The 23,382-nt window shown below is 36.5% G+C and overlaps 1 protein-coding gene across 2 annotated transcripts in view; it reads right to left on the bottom strand.

Annotated features, from left to right (window-relative positions):
* The window catches only part of SMARCA1 (SNF2 related chromatin remodeling ATPase 1), a gene marked incomplete at both ends in the record, with an annotated part of 134,157 nt that overhangs the window by 68,535 nt on the left and 42,240 nt on the right, over window positions 1–23,382 (bottom strand). For both annotated transcript variants that reach the window (XM_080718492.1, XM_080718493.1), the window contains 8 exons: window positions 238–386; window positions 1,412–1,544; window positions 3,321–3,473; window positions 10,263–10,384; window positions 12,338–12,564; window positions 14,232–14,341; window positions 18,449–18,517; window positions 22,751–22,882. In XM_080718492.1, the coding sequence (XP_080574618.1) occupies window positions 238–386; window positions 1,412–1,544; window positions 3,321–3,473; window positions 10,263–10,384; window positions 12,338–12,564; window positions 14,232–14,341; window positions 18,449–18,517; window positions 22,751–22,882 (1,095 nt within the window). The remainder of the gene's footprint in view (window positions 1–237; window positions 387–1,411; window positions 1,545–3,320; window positions 3,474–10,262; window positions 10,385–12,337; window positions 12,565–14,231; window positions 14,342–18,448; window positions 18,518–22,750; window positions 22,883–23,382) is intronic.

Here is a 23,382-nt window from a genome sequence, read left to right as displayed (position 1 = left end):
CTTCTCAACAAGACCTATTTTCAATAAGTATGAAATATAGGTCACTTAATTTTAAAATCTGAAACTTACCTTTCTCACCAGAAGAAAAATTAAGCCTAATTTATCTCTGGAAATAAATCTGTAAATCCTTAGAATATGAGTTATTTAACATATGTAGTTCAGTATAATAAAAATGCAGTAGGTATGCAGAAATGTTCATTTAAAGCAATTCATCATGAAAATGCCATTTTAACTAACCTTCTTTTCCCCCCTTTCCAGAATAGTTGTAATGTCTTCATCTGTCAGCTCACTTTCTTTGGAAGCAAAAACATGGGTGGCTCCATGACGTATCATTTGTAACATTTCTTCTTTTGCCAGCTTATTAGACTGTTGGTCAATTAGTCTTCCTGATAATAAAAATTAGAATTGTATATGTTTAATTAATCATGCCATAAAAGAAGTATATCATATTTCTAATCTGATGCTATCACATTAAGCTTACATTATGCAGCATCAATGAGCTTTAAAGTTGTTTTTGAGCTGGGAATGGTGGTGCACACTTGTCATCCTAGTATTTGAAAGGCTGAGATAGGAAAACCACAGGTTAATGTCCAGCCTCAGCAACTCAGTGAGGCCCTTCACAACTGAGACTCTGTTTTTCAAAATAAAAAATAAAAATTTGGCTGGTAGTGCAATTCAGAGGTAGAATGTCCCTGGGTTCATTCCCAGTACCACAAAAGATAAGTAAAGTTAATTCTTAACAAACAACCCTGTGTTTCTTCTACTGTACTTTCTGTTTTACTATGAAATTAGTTCTATAAATGCTAATCAAAATCTAGACAAACAGAAACATTTTCTTCCAGTCCAAACTTTGTTTTTCAGATCAAATGGTGTATTAAAGGGTGGACAGGAACCCTCCAATAGATGTTTTGTTGTCGTTTTTGTGGTGGTGGTGGTGGTACTGTGCACTGGACCTAGAGCATTCCAACTCTGAGCTACATCCCCAAACACCCTATTTTATTTATTTTGAAATGTGGTTTTGCTAAGTTAATAAGGGTCTCGTTGAGTTGCTGAAGCTGACTTTGAACCTGTGATCTTCCTATCTCATCCTCCCAAGTACTGGGATTACAGGCATGTGCCACCACACCAAGCTTATAATAAATGTTTTAAATTTTTAATTAAACATATTTCTGCTAAATATTGGGTACTTCAAAGAGTATGCTGTTGGCATTCAACTATCAACGAGTAACATTCAATGACACCATAGACTGAATGCAAGGATTTCAACTAGGAAGATTTCAATTAGCATTTTAAGTGAATTTTTCTAAGTTTACAAATTTTGATCAACCTTTATTACAAGTTATCTAACCTGGGGGAAAAGTGTATATGTTTTTACAAAAAGATACCTAATTAAGTTTATACATATAAATACCTTGCTGTATAACAATTGAATCAAGTCTCAGTTTTATCTCAGCTCTCTCTACAATTCTTTCTTCAACAGTATTGTCAGTGATGAGACGGAATACACGTACTGGCTTCTTCTGACCAATACGATGTGCTCGATCCTAATAGAAAGAGTCCTACTGTAAGATATTGGATACTTGGGATAAAATATAGAATATAGTCATCATATGCTGTAGAATTTGGCGAATAAAATTAGCTTTTTATCGGGAGGATGTGGAATGGAAAGACTATCCAAAGACCCCTGGGAACAAAGAAATCTGCAAATATTATACCAAACTTCAAAAGTACAAAAGGCTAGGCCCCTTTAAGAGGAGGATAACAGGAGTGAAAAGCATCTGGATTCACTTACTAAAGTAACTTTAAGCCACTAAACACAAACATCTTCCAACTAGTACTCTAGTACTGAGTTTTATAAATAAGAAACAAACTAGTTCACAGGGGTGGCTATGGGGGCAAATATGCTTTATCTTAACAAGAAGTCTTAAAAATCATTGGATATTAATATATTTACTATGCAGTGGTCTAGAATTAGTCCTATAGTTTAAACCTCACAAATGTAATAGATGGCAACTTCTAGTAATATAAGTGTATCTAAGGAGAATGTTTCTAAAACACAGAAACTGACAGATCAAATAGGCAGAGAGTGGAGGGTAGCTAGAGGAGAAAATCAAAGAAACAGTATTCAAACAACACTCACAGTAAATATAAAAACATTAGAACCCAGTAACAAAGTTTAAATTAAGCACATTAAAAGACAATGCAATGCCCTACATATATTTAAACTTTAAACCCCAACCAACTAAGTCTGGAAAGATCAGTTAGACCATAACATTTTTAAGGAAATGTAGTGCATTGAGGTTTTTCAGTTCAGTAACACTATAACCTAATGGGGCTTACTGCTAATTCATTCCATCAAATGTGTAGTTTGATGCCAAGTTAAAGATTAATAATTATGCAAAGGTATATTTATTTTTAAATCTCCCATTGGTCTATATCTTTAGTTCTCTATTATAAAAGGAAGGACTTCTAAATTATGCTTCACTGGACTATAACTTTTCACTGCTTCCCAAAAGACAATTAACTGTCTCATTACATCTAGAGATTTTGAATATAAAGAAGTTCTACAAGTTTGTACTTCTTTTTTGTTGTTGTTGAGGTTTTTTGTTGTTGTTTTGAAACAGGGTCTCACTATGTTGCTGAAAGTATTGCTATGTTGCTGAGGCTGTCCTCAAACCTGTGATACTCCTGTCTCAGCCTCCCAAGTACTGGAATTACAGGCATGTGCCACCACAACTAGCTAACGTATTACTTCTGAATTTATATTTATCTTAAAATCTGAGTCACATTATAGAAGTAGTAGCTCTAGTTCAATAAATTACACCAAAATATCAAAAGGGTTATCTTTAATGTCCTGATGAAAGTTAAGAGAAACGGGTGCCTAATTTTAATTATAAAATAGTTTCTAGAAGGTTTTCTAACATAGCAAATTTTTCCTAGAATACATTCCTTTCATTGTTTATCTTCTCTCCCCACTTTTTTTATTATTAAAGTTAAAATCCAATCTCTCCCAATTTCAGTACTAAGGATTTAAATCTAATTAGCTGTTAAGCAAGATAATGAGACTGATTTTTAAAATACTTTTATTAAAACAAATGTGTGTATTCTCTTCAATATTCAGAAATAACTGCCTAAATTGGTACATAAAATCTATAGTTGAATTTGGGTGTATTTTTTTTTTTGTTTTCTTTCTTTGTTTATGTAAGTAGCACCCTAGATAATCTACTGTAATTTCTACAAATCCTCCCCAATTGTCATGTAAAAATAACGATAGTATTCTGAGCTATGATAAATTCCTGACAGCATTAAAAATTACTAACCATAGCTTGCAGATCAACCTGTGGATTCCAGTCTGAATCATACAGGATAACCACGTCAGCGCTTGCCAAGTTAATTCCAAGACCTCCAGCCCTGGTACTCAGCATAAAGATGAATTTGCTACTATTAGGAGCATTAAAGGTCTCGATTGCTTCCTTTTTAAATTGACAATGGAATAGAAAAAGAGAAAATATCAAATTCTATTATTAGAGTCCCTAAAAACATTTTAACATGCATACAGAAAATCTTTATCACTTTATAATATTCTTTATAAATATACTTTATGCTATTTTCCCATCTTCAAGAATATTTAGCCAGCCCTGGTGGCACACACTTGTAATCCCAGCATTCGAGGGGCTGAGACCAGAGGATCGCAGTTCACAGACAGCCTCAGCTACTTAGTGAGGCCCTCCGTAACTTAGTGAGACCATGTTTCAGAAGAATTTAAAAATAGGACAGGGGTCAAATGCCCCTAGGTCCTATCCCCAGACCCGCAAAAAAAAAAAAAAAAAAAATATATATATATATAATTATATATATATATATATATATATATATATATATTTAAGTATCCTTCTAAATATTGTACTGTATCAATGGCTATAGAAAAATATTACCTAAATGAAGTTTCTAAACTAATAGAGACAAACTTGCAAGTATTTATTAATTTATATTATTTTAAAACAATAATAGTGGAAATGTCCTAATTGACTGAAAGCTGAATGCTGGGCATGTTGGTACACACTTGTAATCCCAGCATTCAGGAGGTGGAGATCGCGGTTGGTGGACAGCCTCAGCTACTTAGCAAGGCCCTTTGCAACTCAGTGAGACCCTGTTTCAAAAATAAAAAGACTAAAAAAATAGAGCTGGGGGTATAGCTCACAGGTAGAATGTCCCTGGGTTCCATCCCTAGTACTGCAAAAAAGAAGAAAGAAAGAAAAAAGAAAGGAGGCAAGGAAGGAAGGAAGGAAGGAAGGAAGGCAGGAAGGCAGGCAGTCAGGCTAGGAAGCTGAAATATATCTGAGGGATAAAATGTCAGAAGTATCATTTTCATTTCTATTAGCTTATAAAGGATTGATAAACAAGGTATAGAAAATCAACAAAGAGAGAAAAACATTATAAATGAGAAAAAAGCAACAAAGAGCTACTTAAGAATATTTATATCAGTATAACAAGCGACAATCAGAAATGTAATAAGGGGAAAACGTAATTCCAGGGATTCTTAGTAAATAATATTTAAAAAATAATGGGATATGAGTATCTTTTACTTAAAGATTTCATACAAATTAATTCGAAAAATATTGAGACACCAAAAGAACAAATGAGCCAAAAAATGAACAATGCACAGAAAAAAATATATAAATGGATTATTAAACACAAGAGTAGTATTCAATTTCACTATTAATCAAATAAATGCAAACTAAAAAAATATAATGCCAAAGTAGTGGCTCACACCTGTAATCCCAGTACTTGGGAGGCTAAGACAAGAAGATAGCAAGTTCGAAGAAAGCCTAAGTAAGATGAGACCCTGTTTCAAAATTTAAAAACAAAATAGGGCTGGGAGTGTAGCTCAGAGGTAAAATGGCCCTGGGTACATTCCCCATTACCAAATATATATAATGACCACATTTCAAAATAAATAAAATAGGGTTGGGGATGTAGGTCAGATATAGAAACTCTGAGTTCAGTTCTCAATAATGCAAAAAAAGTTTATATATATTTAGTACTAGGGATTTCTCCTAGAGATGTTCTACCTTTGAGTTACACCCCAGCTTGATTTTATTTTTTAATTTTGAAACATAGTATGAGTTGCTGAGGGTCTCACTACATTGCTGAGGCTGGCCTCAAACCTGCAATACCCCTCTCTCAGCCTCCCAAGTACTAGAATTCCAGATGTGCATGATCACGCACAGCTAATATAATTTTTTAAGATTAAAGAATGATGATACTAAATGTTGACTATAGAGCAGTGAAGTGGGCACTTTCATGTGTTGCTGTTGGGTTGTAAACTGGTACAACATTTCTGGAAAGCAATTTGGCCATATGCATCAAGAGCCTTAAACATGGTCATATACATTGACCCAGTAATTTCACTTCTAGGAATTTATCCTAAGCACATAATCAGAGTAGTACAAAAAGTTTTATGTATAAGGACCTTCACTGTAGTATTATATTCATAGGAAAAATTGAAATAAACCTAAATAACAAACAATAAGGATGTAAGTTGTTTATAGTACACTGATAGGATAAAATATTATTCTAAAATATTATTCTAAAATTATAATTTCTTCTGAAAAAATACAATATAATGCCCAATAAATAGAATCAGGCTATTGAACTTTATATACAGTATATTTTTATTACATATATATTTATAAATTCATAAAAAGAATGTCCAGTATTACTTCATTTTCCACATTTTCTTCAGCATCCTTATGCAGAAAGTTTTTTGTTATTGTTTGTTTTGTGGTACTGGGGATTAAACTCAGAAACCTTCTACCTCTCAGCAACACTCCAACTCTTTTATTTTTTATTTTGAAATAGGCTCTCACTAAATCACTGAGGGCCTAAGTTGCTAAGGCTGGCCTCAAACCTGCAATCCTCCTATCTCGGTGTCCCAAGTACTGGGATGACAGATGTGTACCACCACACCCAGTCAGGAAGTTATTATTTTATTGTGGTGCTGGAGATTGAACTTGTGCCAGTATTGGGAATGGCCTAGGAAGATTTGAGAAAGCTCTGATTATAGATATATTTCAAAAATTGGGTAAGGGGCAAATCTGTGCAAGGACTTGGTTTCTGCCTAAAAGCAGGCAACTATTCCAATGTAAATTAACCTAGCCAAAAGTAATTAACCAGTCAATAGGAGAGGAGAACTAGGCCTGTCTCTATCTAGAGACAGATCTTAAGAGAGGAGAACTAGGCCTTTCTCTAAAGACAGATCTACATGATTGGATAAGCTAGCTAAGATGGTAGGAGGGGTCGACCTTCATGAAAGGAGACACCTCACCACACCTTGTTAGGGGAGGTACCTTACAGGGACGTTCACTACATCCGACTACATCAGAGTCACATCCGACTACATCAGAGTCACGCAAACAAGATGGAGGTCATGGGTATAAAAGCCCGAGTCCACATGTAAACCCTTTGGTGTATTCATTTCGAGTCACCCCTCTATGCTAATCTCGTATGGAGCTGTATTTCTATTTTCTGTGTTTCTATCTTTCTAATAAACTTCTTTAAATCTTCAGCAACTGTCCAAGCTAAGAATATTTATTCTTAGCTTAGGACAAGAATCCACGGTTTTTTCTTCTGTTTGGGGTCGTTTTGGATTTTGTTATGGGTTGGGGGAAAGTGTGTCTGGGACCCTTGCAGGGATTCCCAGGAAACAGTTTCCACAAACCATATTCTCCCAATCTGTAACAGAACTCAGGGGCATTCTACCTCGGAGCTACACCCCCCAGCCTGATTTTTTTATTCTTTACTTTGAAACAGGGTCTCACTAAGTTGTGGAGGGCCTCACTAAGTGGCTGAGGCTGGCCACAAACCTGTGATATTCCTTTCTCAGCCTTCCAAGTACAGATATTACAAGCGTGCACTACCACACCCAGCTTAAGAAGTTATTCTTTAAAGGTATGGATTGGCAAGGTCAAAGTTGTAGGCAGAAAAGATGAATCCCATTGCTGTAGTTAGCTGGGGAGATAAAGAAAAAAGGGGGCAGTATAAAGAGCAGCATGTGTAGTGAGAGACACATTGGCGTAGAGGAAATAACAAAAAACTGGGTGTGAATTACAAGTCTACTACTAATTACATTAATAAATCTGGGCAAGTACTAAACCTCTCTGAGACAAAGTTTCACATGGAGAAAATTATACCAATACTGTTGCGGTTGAAATGGGTTTGGTGTGTGAGGGGAGAAGTAATTCCCCCACCACAACCACACAAAAAGGAAAACAGAAAAACTGCGGATTCTTGTTCTGAGCTAAGTATAAATACACATTAGTCCGAACTCTTGCTGAAGATTTAAAGAAGTTTATTAGAAAGATGGAAATACAGCCCCATGCCAAAATGGCATGAGGGGATGACTTAAATGAGTACAGCAAAGGGCTTACATGTGGACCGGACTTTTTATACCCATGACCTCCATCTTATTTACATAATTATGACATAGTGAATGTCCCTGTAAGGTACCTCCCCTTAACCCTGAAAGGTACCTCCCCCAACCAGGTGTGGCAAGGAGGCTCCTTTCCTGAAAGGCAAGGTCAAACCCTGCCCTATCCTCCCTAGATCATCATGTAGATCTCTTTAGAAAGCAGAAGTCCTAGCTCTCTATTGACTTGGTAATTGTTTTGAGCTAGGTTAATTTACATTGGAATAACTGCCTGTTTTAGACAGAGATAAAGTCTTTGCACAGATCTGCCCCTCACCCATGTCTGCTGCCATTTTGATCAACCATTTTTGAAATATCAATCATCTTCTTTTGAAATATATTAATAATCAGAGCTTTCCCAAATATTCTAGGCTGTTCCCAATACTGGTACAAATACTACACCCAGACTGCTGGAAGAACTCAAACAGAACTTCAAATTTTCCTAGCTTAAATGTAGTTGCTTAGCTGGGCATGGTGGTACATGCTTGTAATTCTAGTACTTGATAGGCTAATACAGGAGGATTGCAAGTTAATGGCCAGCCTCAGCTACTTAGTAAGGTCCTCACCAATTTAGTGAGACCCTGTTTCAAAATAATGAATAAAAAAGGCCTGGGGGTGTAGCTTGGTGGTAGAATGTCCCTGGGTTTCATCCCCAGTACCGCAAAAAAAAAAGGTCGTTGCTTGACAAATGTTAGTTCCCTTTCCCATAAAAGTGAAAAATGTACCAGTATTGGGAATGGCCTAGGAAGATTTGAGAAAGCTCTGATTATTAATATATTTCAAAAATAGTGTGTCAAAATGGCTGCAGACATGGGTAAAGAAAGGACTTGATTTCTGACTAAAACAGGCAGCTATTCCAATGTAAATTAACCTAGCTCAAAGTAATTAACCAGTCAATAGGAGAGGAGAACTAGGCCTGTCTCTATCTAAAGACAGATCTTAAGAGAGGAGAACTAGGCCTTTCTCTAAAGACAGATCTACATGAGGATCTAGGGAGGGGTCGACCTTCATGAAGGGAGACACCTCACCACACCTTATTGGGGGAGGTATCTTACAGGGTAAGGGGAGGTACCTTACAGGGACATTCACTATGTCATAATTATGTAAACAAGATGGAGGTCATGGGTATAAAAAGTCCGGTCCACGTGTAATCTCTTTGGTGTATTCATTTCAAGTCACCCCCCATGCCATTTTGACATGGGGCTGTATTTCTATTTTCTGTATTTCTATCTTTCTAATAAACTTCTTTAAATCTTCAGCAACTGTCCAAGCTATGCATATTTATTCTTAGCTTAGGACAAGAACCCGCGGTTTATTTCTGTTTTGGGTCGTTTTGGGTTTTGTTATGGGTTGGGGGTATGTGTGTCCTGGACCCTAGCAGGGGTTCCCGGGGAACAGTTTCCACAAACCATAGTCTCCCAATCCATAACAAGAAAGCCAATTAAGTCAGAGGATGACCAGGATGACCAAAGGTTTACCTACTAGTAACTATAGTAACAAATAAAGGGCAAATCTACGAACTACTGAGAAAAATATATTTCTTTCTAGTGGGCACACACACATTTAATAAGGAATCAAATTTGGTCTCCTTTATGTTAGGAAGAGAAGAGAAGATGGGATGAACAACAACATAATGGGAAAGCAAGTTCTTTCCAAGAAAAAAATGAACATGTCTGACTTAGCTATATTTAATTTCAATACAAGGAATTCAAAGGGAAGAATATCATGAGATTTTTTTAAAACACAGATTTAGACATAAATAGATAATGAGCAAAGAGATCAGTCAGAAGTGCAAATTGGCTACTTGAGGTCAGAAAGTGCCTTGGTGTCCTCTTCATTACTATAAGAAGGATCATCTTGAATGGTACTAAAAGGGCTATGCTTAATGCTAATTTGGAGATACTGGCTCTCAGGAATAAATCGGCAAAAGCCCAGTAAAGCTTCAAGTCACCAGCTCAGAGAGTGTAAAAAACTATAAGGCAAGGAATAATGTAAGCTTTGAAACATCCCCCATATGTAATTGTTTCTCTAAAGTTGGTAGCAAAAATTCCCTTTATATGAAAAGGGTCTGAGCTACTGTGAACAATAAACTATCCTGTGTTAGAGCCAGACTTCAATAAAAAGGAACACACAAAATAGACTGCCCATTGCAGCTATGGAAGGAGAGGGATGCAGACTGAGAGTCCTATAGGCTGAGAAGGGGCCCTGAAGATGAGAGAGAGAAAGACTTTGATGTAGTTTTGTATCATGCTGTATATACTGTACTATGCAGTTTAAAACTGTTGGTTTCCCAAGGTCCCAAATTCATGGTAAGTATCTATACCCATGTTGTCATACTGAATTTTTACACAAGCTCTATAAGACCAAGATTATTCCCTTTACAGATTACTACATTTTGTGAGTCTTCGAGGTTGCTCATGAACCAGTAAATCTCAACCAGTAAATGCCACAATTGGTAAGGGTCTACCATGAGAGGCAAATCAAGAGAAAAAATAACAGAATCAGAAGTCAAAGAAAGTTAAGAAACAGTAATCAAAAGGGTCAAAGATAAGAGTGGTTAGAAGAGATAAGGATGGGGTGGTGTAATGTTCTTTAGATAAGTGTGTATGAGAAAACCTTAGAATGATTTGCAGTCAATGGAAAGGAAACCAAACTGAAGTTCAAAGAAAAAGATGAGAATGAGAAATTCAAAGCACCTTACCTAAAGTAACACTGAGTTCAAAACTACCTGATGAAGAAAAACATTATTTAATTGAACTCTGTTGAAGTTTTGTATAATTTTTTTCTTCCTCACCTCTCTTTCTTCATGTGGGGTTTGTCCATCCAGTCGACAATACTCATAACCACGCCACATACAGTAGTCCTCCAAAATGTCCAGCAAGCGAGTCATTTGGCTGAAAATGAGAACTCTTGAGCCTAAAAGATTTCACCGGAAAAAAAGAAAATTATATGAATAGAGTAAAACTAACTTGAAAATTAAGTTTACATATAATATCATATGAATATTCCATTAAACCTACACATACACACACACACACACACACACACACATACACCATCAAGGAATGCTACAAAATTATGCAGTTGAATTTGGCATTTTTTTGTGTTTGTTTTTGTTTTTGTTTTTTTGCAGGTCTGGGGATGGAACTCAGAGGCATTCGACCTCCAAGCTCCACCTCCTGCCCTATTTTTTTAATTCCTTATTTTGAAACTGGGTCTCACTGAGTTGCAGAAGGCCTCACTAAGTATCTGAGGCTGTCCGCGAACCACGATCCTCCGGTCTCAGCCTCCCAAATGCTGGGATTACAAGTGTGCGCCACCACACCCGGCAAATTTGGCATTTTTATTTTTTTTATTTATTTATTTATTTATTTATTTATTTATTTATTTATTTATTTTGGTGGTACTGGGGTTCCTGGAAGCCCTTCTACCTCCGGGCTACACTCCCAGACCTATTTTTTAATATATTTTTAAAATTGGAAACAGGGTCTTCTAAGCCAGCGCACGTGGCTGGATTCGAACCTGCGTGATCCTCCTGTCTCTGCCTCACAAGCGCGGGGATTACAAGCATGTACCACCACGCCTGGCTACAAATTTGGCATTTTTAATGTCTTAAAAATATCCTACACTCAGCTCTTCCTATAAGCAGCCTGAGGAGATCTGTGAAAATGGCTTGCTGTTCTCTACACCCAAAAGATCCCATAAAATCATGCAAATCAAGAGGTTCAAGGCTTCATGTTCATTTTAAGAACACCCATAAAACTGCCCAGTCAATAAAGTTATGCATATCTGAAAAGCCACCAAGTGTCTGAAAGAATGTCACCTTACAAAAGTAGTGTGTGCCATTCCAGCATTAACACTGGTGGAGTGTAAGGTGTACTCAGGACAAACAGTGGACCTAGACATGGGGTTAAGTGGCCCAAAAAGAATGTTGATTTTTTTTTTACTGCACATGCTTAAAAATGCAGAAGCAATGCTGAACATCAGGGTTTATATGTCAATTATCTGTTTATTGAACACATCTACATGAACAAGGCCCTCAAGCTGTGCTACCACACTTACAGAGCTCCTGAGCTCCCTTCTACCACACTGAAATGATCCTCATCAAGAAGGAGCAGATTATCTCTAAACTAGAAGGGGAGGTTGCCCAAAAGATAAAGATATTCCAGAAGAAACTGAAGAAACAAAAACTTATGACACAGGAATAAGTTCAGCATAAAGTCAGTGCAAATAAAATTAAAAAAGAATTCTTCCACACATACTGAAATGACTTAAAATTCATTTGGGAGGCTGAGACAGGAGGACCACAGATTGGAGACCAGCTTTAGCAACATAGCAAGTCTCTCAGCAACCTAGCAAGAGCCTCTTTCAAAAATAAAAACAAAATTCATAAAAAGGCCCAGGGGAATAGCTCAAAGGTAGAATGACACTAAATTTAATCCCTAGTGCCACAAAAAAGTTTAAAAGACTTTCTATAATTTGGCACACCCATCTTCACAGATTCACCAACTGCTGCTTTGCCCCAAATAACATTCCCTTCATTCACATCTCTTTCTCATTGCCCTAGAGAACATTCCTCTACATTTTCTAATGGTTCACTCCTATGCATTCTCCAACACTCACATCAAATATCATCTCTTGAAGATTTTTTCAACTCCCAGTTTTGTAACATAGCATAGCACTTATCACACTGAACTGCAATTATTCCTTCTCATTACACTACAGGCTTCTCTAAGGCAAAGACAGGATGATGCCTGGCAAACAGGAGGTACTCAACAATGTCTGCTCACTGAATGAATACTGAGAATTTTACTCATACAATTCATTAACGTGAATGTATTCATGCTAATTTAAAATTTCATTCCTCACCCTGATCTTTAATTCTGGCCAACAGTTTATCCAGAACTACCATTTTTCCACTGTTGTTGACAATATGTTCATCTGTGGTATATGGTGGACCAGGCTCAGCCCCATCAAATAGATATGGATGATTACAACACTTCCGAAGCTGCATCAGGATATTTAAGAGTCGCATCTTGTCCATTTTGCCAGCAGAGTTTAAAACGTCAATATCTTTCATCAGGATTTTGGTATACCTAAAATTTTAAATAACAAATAATTATTTGAATGGTTGATGTCATATAAAATGTTCCTTTGGCAATCAGATTCAATTCTTATTTATAGATAAAGCATAAATTTTGATTTGAGGGCTAGAGTTATAGCTCAATGACACAGCACATGCTTAGCTCGCACAAGGTCCCTGGGTTCAATCCCCAGCGCCGGAAAGAAAAATTTATTTGAGACTAAATCTGATTAGCAAAACCAAGATACTAATGAAGATTTGAGCACTTTAATGTGTATGTTGCTTACATATCTGTTTCCTCCTCTTTATGTATTATTAGCAACTGTCATCAGATAGTAATTATTCAGAGAATAACAGCTGATAATTGTCAAATAACTACAAAGTTTGCTGAAAGTTGGTATCCAACTTTTACTTGTTCGAGCTAAAAACAATCCCAATTTTCATACAACTGTCTTCATTAATCACTTTTTTCTGACCCTATAAACATTTTCATTATCTTTTCTAGAATTTCATGCAGGCAAAATGAGGCCTATGTATATATCTGTCAAATAATCATTATAATAATAGCCAAATTATACTGAGTTTAAGTTCCAGGTATTATATCAAGGGATTTGTATGAATCACCCCACTAAACCTTCACAACTTTGAGGTAAGCACTTGTATTATGCCCACTTTACAGATGGAAATTCAAACAGGTAAGAGAAGTTGCACAACTAACTCAAGAGACAAATCAAATTTTGATCTAATGTCTGAATTGAAAAATCTTACATCTGAATCGTGTGTGTGTGTGTGTGTGTGTGTGTGTGTGTGTGTGTGATTTTACTGGGGACTGAAGCAAGGGGCATTCTACCTTCAAGCTATACTCCCAGCCCAGCCCGTTTTAAAACTTTTTTTTAAAAGGGCCTCACTAGGTGGCTGAGAGTTTTGCTGTATTGCCAAGGCTGTCCTTGAACCTGTGACCCTTTTGTCTCAGCCTCCTAAGTATGGGATTACAGGTGAGCATCACCAAGCCCAGTCTAAAGAATATATTCTTAATATCTCTCTCTGTCTCTCTCTCTCTCTCACTCACTCACTCTCTCGCTCTCTCTCATCTATGCTGGTTTTTATGATGAAGACACCGTTATATACCTATATTTAATCTAATTTTATTTAAATAAGCAAATTTTACTTATTTCAACAGAATTATTACATTATTAACATAGTATACTTGTGATTCCTTGTTACTTCCCTTGTCAACTTCTGCTTTACTTATATGTATCAAACCAAACTGACTTTTGTAATATCCATAATCATTGATGTTTTAAACGATTATTTACATCATTATTATGGCTATTATTATTTTCACTGATGCAAAAAGCAAACACAACTACCAAATTTATTAGTGACATTATCCCTTTCAATTGTAGCATCATCTCATAAATATTATTATAATTCACAAGCTAAATAACTCTGAAGGAGAAATGTATGAAAATCAAACACAGAATCTATACACTACAAAATCTCTGTTCTTTCCCAGACATAAAAGAAAATATTTATCAGTTTCTATTAAAATATTGGACCTATATGACTTACCATGTAAAATATAAAATGTAATTTTTGAGCTAAAAGCATAACAACTACAAAAATGATTTTAGTAAATTCTTATACACAAATAAATGTTTGCAGAAATAAATAGCTCACCATTCTCGCTGCATCCTACTTAGTCCCAAGTAAATCTTTATTTCCTTTTTAGGAGGCAGACTCTTCTCTACATCTGTCTTTATACGACGTAACAAAAATGGTTTTAAGACCTAAAAAGTGATGGATTTCATAGAAGTGTATAAATGCTCATTACAAGCTATGAATATATTAACAATACTCTAATGTAAAATTTACTTTCCACTGCATAATCTGATAGACACTACCAACACCAGTTATGAACTTTTTCAGTAAAAAAAACCACCATGTAATGACCCATTAGAAAATCAGAATGGGGGCTAGGAATATAGCTCAGTGAAAGAATAAGTAGTTAGCATTTATGGGCTCCTGGGTTAAATCTCCACCACCCTTTAAGGAGTAGGAAACCTAAATTAGACATTTATGACTTGATGACACAAAATGCATTAATATTAAGACAGTATTATAGACTGTTGAATAAGCACTAAAAAATTCTTTTAACAATAACCAAAAAAAGCTGCTCAGTTAGGCATGGTGGTACATGTCTGTAATTCAAGTCCTTTGGAGGTTGAGACACAGAGATTGCAGGTTTGAGGCCAGCCTCAGCAATTTAGTGAGACTCTGTTTCAAAATAAAAATTACAAGAGTTGGCAGTGTAGCTCATAAATAAAATGTTTCTGGATAAAATCTACAGCATCAAAAAAAAGAATAGAAAAAAGCTGCTCAGATACAACAAGATTTTTGAAACTGAGGGGATATTTGAAGAATTCTGATCAGAGAATCTCCAAAAATGAAATTAGAATGCAGGTCAGAGACGGCATGATGGCACATGCCTGTAATCCTAGTTCTTGGGAGGCTGAAACAGGAGGTTTGCAGGTTTGAAACCAACCTCAGCAATTTAGTGAGACTCTGAGCAACCTAGCAAGACCCTATTTCAAAACCAAAAAATAAAAAATGCTGGGGTGTAGTTCAGAGATAGACTGCCTCTGGGTTCAATCCCTAGTACCACAAAAATAAAAAATGCAGATCAGTTCAAAACAGTAAACAAAGGAGGAAAAAACTATCCAATGTTAAGTAAATCTGGATGAGAAAAGAAAAAAGAATTATGTATACCTGGAAGATAGATTCTACCATGAAAATAATAGTACTCTAAAGTTTAGAGTACCTACCTACAATGTACCAGATATTAAACCATGAACTTTATGTATAGAATTTATTTAATCCTTATAATTAATCTTTGAAGTAAATATGATTATTTCAGTTTTCATAAGCTCACCAGTCACTTGCTATTAAGTGGAAAAGCAGAATTCAGGCTAACTCTAAAATCACTCAGTTCCTCATTGGCTGTCATGAACTTGGGCAAGTTATTTTATCCAAGCTTGTTTCTTCATTCACTCATCCAAAAATATTTATGGTATGCATAAAGTACTTTACAATGGAAATAATGATAAGTATTTCCAAGCCTGGTATGAAAATTTGTGCTAGTACATATGTAGAGATTGTCATGATGTGCATTCAATACACTTTACCTATTATTATTTAGAGATCTGTGGGAGATAAGATAAAGGGAAGAGTATAAGACATTGGATTTCTGCTTTGGGCCATTCCAACAAACACAGATGTCCTGGTCTCATACATATTAACCAATTTTTTTTTTTACTTTTTACTTCTCAGACTCTGAGATCCCACACTCTTCCTTAGTTACTTGCTTCTAGGTGGCTTTAAGGATTACTAAGCCTGAAGAATTTGCAAAAATCACTAATTTTGGATATTATACATGTGAACTATGTATTATTAATCCCCCACTAGCTTTGTTGTCAATAATATGCCTCTGATGTATGGGTTATGATGAGTTGCCTAGGCTATGTTTCAGAGACTTAAAGGCTATTTCTATTAAAATCACAGACTCTTCATTTGGGGCTGCTCACGTGCCCCATGAGTTTTGATGCTAAAAGGCCAAAAACTCCATTCTTAGATCTAGCTAATGCCACTGTTTTCTGAACATGCCTCCTACAAGGAGCCACAAAATCTGATTATAAATTCAAAGATCACGAATTACTTCATTTCCAATCACCTTTCCCCATCATGACTCAAACCACCCTGCTTTATTCATCCCACAAATATCCCCAAATCCTATCCTCAGGTTGATAGATATAAGATTTGGGTCTCCCACTTCTATGCTCAGTCTCCTTGCAAACAAACTTTTATTCTTTTGCAAAACCCATTGTTTCAATTATTGGCATACTGGGCAACAAGCAAAACAGTCCTGGTTCAGTACCATCAGGTCTGGATTTAATAAGGGAGATATACAAGCATGTTTATGTGTAGAGACAAAATACCCAATATGAAAAGAGAGGTAGAAAATATAGTTAAGTAAAAGGATAAATCATAGGAAAACATCCATAAGGAAAGAAAAAGAGATGATATCCAGAGTTCACATGGAAAAATTAGCTATTCAGCAGAGAAGGGATGACTCTTTTACTCAAGCAGAAGGTTAATACAAATACATATATCCTTGGAAGATACACATGCTTGAGGAAGTTCCTACATAATGACATCTATATTCTCTGTTTCTCTGTCATTTGTAGTACTGTGGATAGAACCTAAGGGTGCTCTACCATGCAGTTACATCCCCAACACTTTTTATTTTTTGTTTTGAGACAGGGTCTCACCCAGGATTGCCTCAAACTTATAATCCTCCTGCCTCGGTCTCCCAAGTCACCAGGAATAACAGGCATATGCCAAAGCACCTGGCAATCTATTTTATCTTTGAGAATTATGTTACCTGTGGAGAAAGGCAAAGGACAGGAGGTACCTGAGATAGAAGTCTTGAAGAGACAAGGTCTGAAATAGCTGCTGTTATAGAAATAGGAAAAGAAGGTTATAGGAGGTCATGGTAAATGAGCACCAATAACATGAAATTCCAGCTCATGTTAAAGAACATGATCATAGTAGTTCCAATCCTATAAAGTCATAAAATATTCTTTATCAATATTTATCAAGCCCTGTATGAAAATAGTCACTGTACTAAGAGGTAGCAAAATTTAAACCCAGAAAATAGAGACACAGTTCCAGTATTATGGTTTAGGGTTTTCAGGGCAGGTATAGCAAATGGGTAGTGAGCAAAGGATTTTGGGAATGCCTGCCTAAAACTAGTTCAAGCTGGACATGATGGCACACACCAGTATCCCAATATTTAGAGGCTAAAACAGGAAGATTGAAGATCAACATCAGCAACTTAGCAAGACCCATTTCAAAATTTTAAAAAATAATAAATAAAGAAGGCTGTGGGTGTGGCCTGGAGATAAAATTCTCCTGGGCCCCATCCTCAGTAACAACAACAAAATAAAACTAGTTCAAGTGATATAAAATATGCTTATTGCTGGACATAGAAAAAAGTCCTAACACAAATGTGTTGATACATGGGGAGAAGCAACAGTGTTCCAAAGATTAGAGATTTTTGTAAACCAATGGAATGGGTATAGAAGTAACATGAGTGAAAGACCTAGAAAGACAGAAGAAATTACTATCAAAGAATGAAAAACTGGTACTCAAAAGATGTGAAGGAGTGACCTGGTGATAAACAGATGGTAGAGAGGAAATGGGTAGAGGATGGAACTTCAAGATAGCTTGGGCCTCGAGGGAAAAGTTATCTATAAGACAGTGGAAATGGCTTAGAAGTGGCTTTAAGGAGCTGGGTATGGTGGATCACCTGTAATTCCAGTACCTGGGAGGATGAGACAGGAAGATCACAGGTTCACGGTCAAGTCAGAAAAGCTCAGAAACTCAGAAAAGCTCTCTGTAACTTTGTGAGACTCTGTTCCAAAATAATAATAAAAAAATAGTAGTGGGGGTGTAGCTCAGAGGTAGAATGCCCCTGAATTCAATCCCTAGTACCACACACAAAAAAAGAAGGGGCAGAAGAAGAAAAGAGGAGGAGGAGGGAAAAGGAAGGAGGAAGGAAGTAGAAAGAAAGAAACAGGAATGCCCTTGGGGAACTAGGAGAATACAGATGTGTGAAAGTAAACAGCTTCTATTGGAGAGAACCACATTATTATGAGAGAGGCCAAGGCAAAAAGCAATTCTAGAAGAGTTTATCCGAAAGGTTAAAAGAGAGAGAAGCAGTGCACTTGAGCCAAGAGGGACATACATAACTCCAAGTAGATTCTATGGCAGTTGGTTTGGGACTCAGATAGAGAGGTGTATTTCATTACTAAATTTTCCTGTCTACTATTACTTACTGCGTGAAGTCTTTCCACAAGTTTTTGATCACCAAGGCAATTTTTAGTGTCAAACCAAGAATCAAAGTCCTGTAGAGGAGTGAAAATTCAGCAGTAAGTATATAGAGTTTTTTTTTTTTTTTAAATTTTATTTTATTGGTGCACTGTATTCATACATCATAGTGGGATACAAACTTTTGTAGACATACATGCACACATCGCCCAGTCAGCCCCCACCCGATCCCCACCCCATTCTCTCCCCATCCCTCCCCATGCTTGGCTTAGTGGTTGACATCTAGTATTATAGCAATTTATCCAAAATTAAAAATGATAATCTCACATAACAGTTTCATTTGTCTGATACCAAGCTTTTGATGACTTAAAGATAACATTTCAATATTTCTTTTTGCTTTCTTTCTTACCAGAGAATATTTTTTTCTTTTTTTTAGGTGAAACTATCATATATTTATTTTTCAGAAAAAAATCTATCCTGATATGGAATATGGACTCTAGATACCCAAAACAATCTCGAAGCAAAAACAAAGCTAGAAGATGTATATTTTCTGATTTCAAACCATATAAAGCTACAATAATTGAAACAGTGTAGTACTGTTCTAAAGGCAGATATATAGACCATTGGAGTTAAATACAAGCCTAGAGCTAACTTCTTCCCTATATTGTCAAGTTATTTTTGACAAGGTTTCCACGAAGATTTGGTGGTGGAAATAATAATGTTTTAACTAAATATTGTTGAAAAATAATAATTACATGGAAAAGAATAAAGTTGGACCCTTACCTAATCCCACATACAAGTATTAACTCAAACTAGATAAAAGACCTAAATATAAATCTTAAGACTATAAACTTTTAGGAGAAAATCTGGGTCATAAAACCTCACAACATTGAAATTGGCAGTGATTTCTTGGATATGATTTCAATGGCACAGGCAACAGAAGAATATACAAACTCCCTAAAAAATAAAAGAAAATATTGTATATCCAAAGACAATGTAAACAGAGTTAAAAGTTACTAATAGAATTGGATAAAATATTTCCAAATGCTATATTTGAAGGTATATTAATATTCCAACTAGAAATCCTAAAAATTAACAACAATAAAGGCAAACAATACAATTTAGAGATAGGTAAAAGACTAACATAAATAATGAATCTCCACAGATAACCAATCTTAGTTGTCTGTTGGATGGAAAATCTTGTTTCTCTGGTTCTGGTGAGTGTTACCTATTTCTTCTTTGTAGTTAATCTCTTTGAGTATTTTCTCTAGCGCTGGTTTTGAAGACATAAATTCCTTCAGTTTCTGTTTGTCATGGAAGCTTCTTATTTCTCCATCTAATTTGATAGAAAGTTTTGCTGGGTAGGAAATTTTTGGCTGGAAGTTGTTTTCTTTCAGAGTTTGGAATATGTTACTCCAAGCCCTTCTGGCTCTCATGACTTGGTTTGGGAAGTCTGGAGTGATTCTAATTGGTTTGCCTCTGAATGTCACTTGGCCCTTTGTTTTTGTTGCCTTTAAGATTCTCTGCTTGGCTTCCACATTGGTCATTTTGACAATTATATGGCGTGGGGATCCTCTTCTCGGATCCTGTCTAAAGGGAGTTCTATAAGTTTCCTGGATCTGTGTATCAACCTCTTGCTCTATATTTGGAAAATTTTCTGCTATTACTTCCTTGAAGAGATTGTTGATCCCTTTGGTATCACTTTCTTTTCCCTCCTCTATTCCAATTATTCTTAGGTTAGCTCTCTTAAGATGGGCCCATATTTCTTCAATGTCAGATTCCTGCTGTTGGATATCTTTTTCTAGATTAGAAACTATGCATTCATTTTTGGATTGCTCATCTTCTAAGAGCGAGATTCTGTTCTTCATGTGGTCTAATCGGTTGTTTGTGCTTTGAATTGAGGCCTTTACTTCATTAATTGCATCCTTTATCTCTTTTTGGCTCTCTCTGAGTTCTTTTCGAAGCACCTCTATTATTTCTACAGTTATTTTCCTGATTTGATCTTCTAGAAATCTCTGATTTTCTGTTTTATCGGGTTCTGATGCTGTGGGGTTGTGCACATTCATTACTTCAGTGTTATTCCTCTTTCCCATGATTTCGGAGGTTTGTGCCTTCTCTGGGTTCTTCCCTTGGGTCACAATGGCTTCACTTAAGGTGCTCTGGATCTCGAGTCTGTATTATCTCAGACCCTACTACTCCTTTACTGGGTTGTATCACAGAGTCTCCGACCCAGGGAGTCGATAGAGGCTGCTTTAAACTATGGGGGGTGCCAGGTTGCACGCTCTCCTATGGTGTGATATCTCTGCCACCACCACTCCCTCACTGGGTCAAGTCCCAGGAGGCACAATACTGGGATTTCTCCTCTGTGGCCCGTAATTTGACTCACTGTTCTTGAGTACGTAGATGTAGCTGTACTGGACTCGGTGAATTCACTGCTGCTGCCGCCGCCGGTGGCAATATGGCGCCTCTGCCACGCCCTCGGCCATGAGGCTGGCATATTTTTTCTTCTCTGGTTTTGATTTCCACTCTGAATCCCTGCAGCGTGTGCTGAGCTCAGCCACTGGGAGCTTTAAATGCTGTCTGCGCCGAAAGATCCCGCCTGGCTGTTCCACATCGGCTCACCTCGGCTTGCTGTAGCCGTCCGCTGAGTTCGCCGCTGCCGCCGGCAGTATGGCGCTGCTGCCGCGTCCTCGGGCGCGTGTGTCTCCTCTGTGGCCCTGAGCTCTGTTCTCAGTCTGCTTTCTCTCTGGAGCCTGGTGGTTTTTTTGTTTTTCTGGTGATGGTGTTTTCTGGCTATGAAAGGCGCTCTTTTTGTGGTAATGGAGATTGGTTGTTAGCGGGACTCTTAAGCCCCGCTTTTCTCGATGAAACCAATATATAAATAATCCATTTTAAAAGGGCTTAAAATATGTTAACTGTGATTACCAGTATTATTTATTTGTGAAAAAGGCAAATTACTGGAATCATTGCCAAAACTTGAACTCTATTACAGAAACTTCAACAATTTCTTCCATAAAAACATTAGGCTTCCCTTTACCATATAAACATCTATTTAAGAAGAATAGGAGTAAGACTATAAAATCAAGCCCCAAAGTCCTTAAGTCATTCAATTCAGTTTGCTACTCCAGCAAAACTTTGTTTTTATGATAAAAACAAATCACACCCTGTATTTTAAAATACATTATTTTCAAATCACAAACTATGAGCTCTTTGGCATTTTGGTTATTGCTAGTGGCAAAAATAATCAAAGATCACTTTAAAGTGTCAGCTGCCACAATAGTACACAGATATCTCTAATTTAATGAACATAAATTACTGAAAGCAATATTCTAAACCTAGCTTATTTCATGCCATAAACTGTGGTATCAATATGATATAGCCAAAGTTTAAAAGTCAGATGAATTTCAAAAAGAAACACTATTTCTCTATATATTCCTGTATTATAATTGTATATTTAAGAATTATTTTCTGAGAAAACCAAAACACACAGATAAAGAATTAGAAATGAGCTTGGTATGATGGCATCTGTAATCCCAGTACTAGGGAGGCTGAGACAGGAGGATTGCAGGTTCAAGGACAGCCTCAGAAACCTAGGGAGACCCTGGTTAAAAACAAAGTATTTTTAAAAATAGGCCTAGGGCATAGTTTACAAATAGAATACCCCTGGGTTCAATCCCTATTGCCAAAAAAATTACAAGTAAAAAAAACTATAAATTAAATGTATTTTCAATCTGGGCGTGGTGGTGCACACTTGTAATATCAGCATTTGGGAGGCTGAGACAGGAGGATCATGGTTCGTGGACAACCTCATCTACTTAATGAGGTCCTTTGCAACTCAATGAGACCCTGTTTCAAAATATAGAATATAAAATAGGGCTGGGAGTATTTGCTTGGAGGTAGAATACCCCTGGGTTCCATCCCCAGTACTAAAAAATATATATAAATAACTGAATAAATAAAATAGATTTTTCTATCATTTGAAAACATGTGTCTCTGAACATTAGAAAAAATACAATTAGAATGTAAATTTAGGGCCAGGAATGGTGGCGCACGCTTGTAATCCTCGCTCTTGGGAGGTGGAGACAGGAGGATTGCACAGGTTCAAAGCCAGCCTCGCTGGCTTAAGAGACCCTGTTTCCAAATAAAAAATATAAAATAGGCCTGGGAGTTTAGCCCGGAGGTAGAAGGGTTTCCAGAAACCCCAGTACCACACAAAAAAATGTAAATTTAGGGCTCAGTCATCAAGCACATACTTAGCATACTCAAGACCCTGAGGATTGAATTCCAAAAAAAGCATAGCTTAAACTTACATCTGCAGAATTAAAGACATCAGGCAATAAAAAGTTGAGCAATGCCCAGAGTTCATGCAGGTTATTCTGCAAAGGTGTTCCCGTTAGAAGCAATCGGTTAGTTGACTTGAACTCTCGAACAATCTCTGAAAGCTAGAACAATACGTTATATAAGTATTGTTTTAATTTTTGCAGTTCCCCAACATTCAGTTTTACTTTATTCAACCAAAACATTTTTGGAATGCTATAAAACATGAAAAATTAATTTTCCCTGGGAAAATTAACATGATATTGCTATAGTAAAGCATGACTGGAAAATATGCATTTCTACATTTGAGTAAATGTAAAAGACTCCTCCCTACTTTGAAAAATTTATTTTCTTTAATTTGGTTCCCAGAAAATGGAACTTTCCCATGGAATCCATGCTATCACTTCATACAAGAAAATCTCTTCTCCCCTCCATCACCATTCATCTACGTACTAGCCAAGTTCTAACAGCCTGCTCACACTTTTTCAGCACCAGAATTGAGCCAATTTTCCCTGATACCATATATTAACTTTCTAAATTTCAGACCATAAAAATTAAGACAAATAAGCATACTAAAACTGCAGTGTTTTTAAAAAATCTTAACTTTTATTATGCTTTCAAGGAA

The sequence above is a fragment of the Muscardinus avellanarius genome (assembly GCF_963383645.1).
Source record: "Muscardinus avellanarius genome assembly, chromosome: X".
Taxonomy (NCBI): Eukaryota; Metazoa; Chordata; class Mammalia; order Rodentia; family Gliridae; genus Muscardinus; species Muscardinus avellanarius.
Note: the sequence above shows the minus strand (reverse complement) of the source record. Positions and strands in the feature narration are given on the sequence as shown.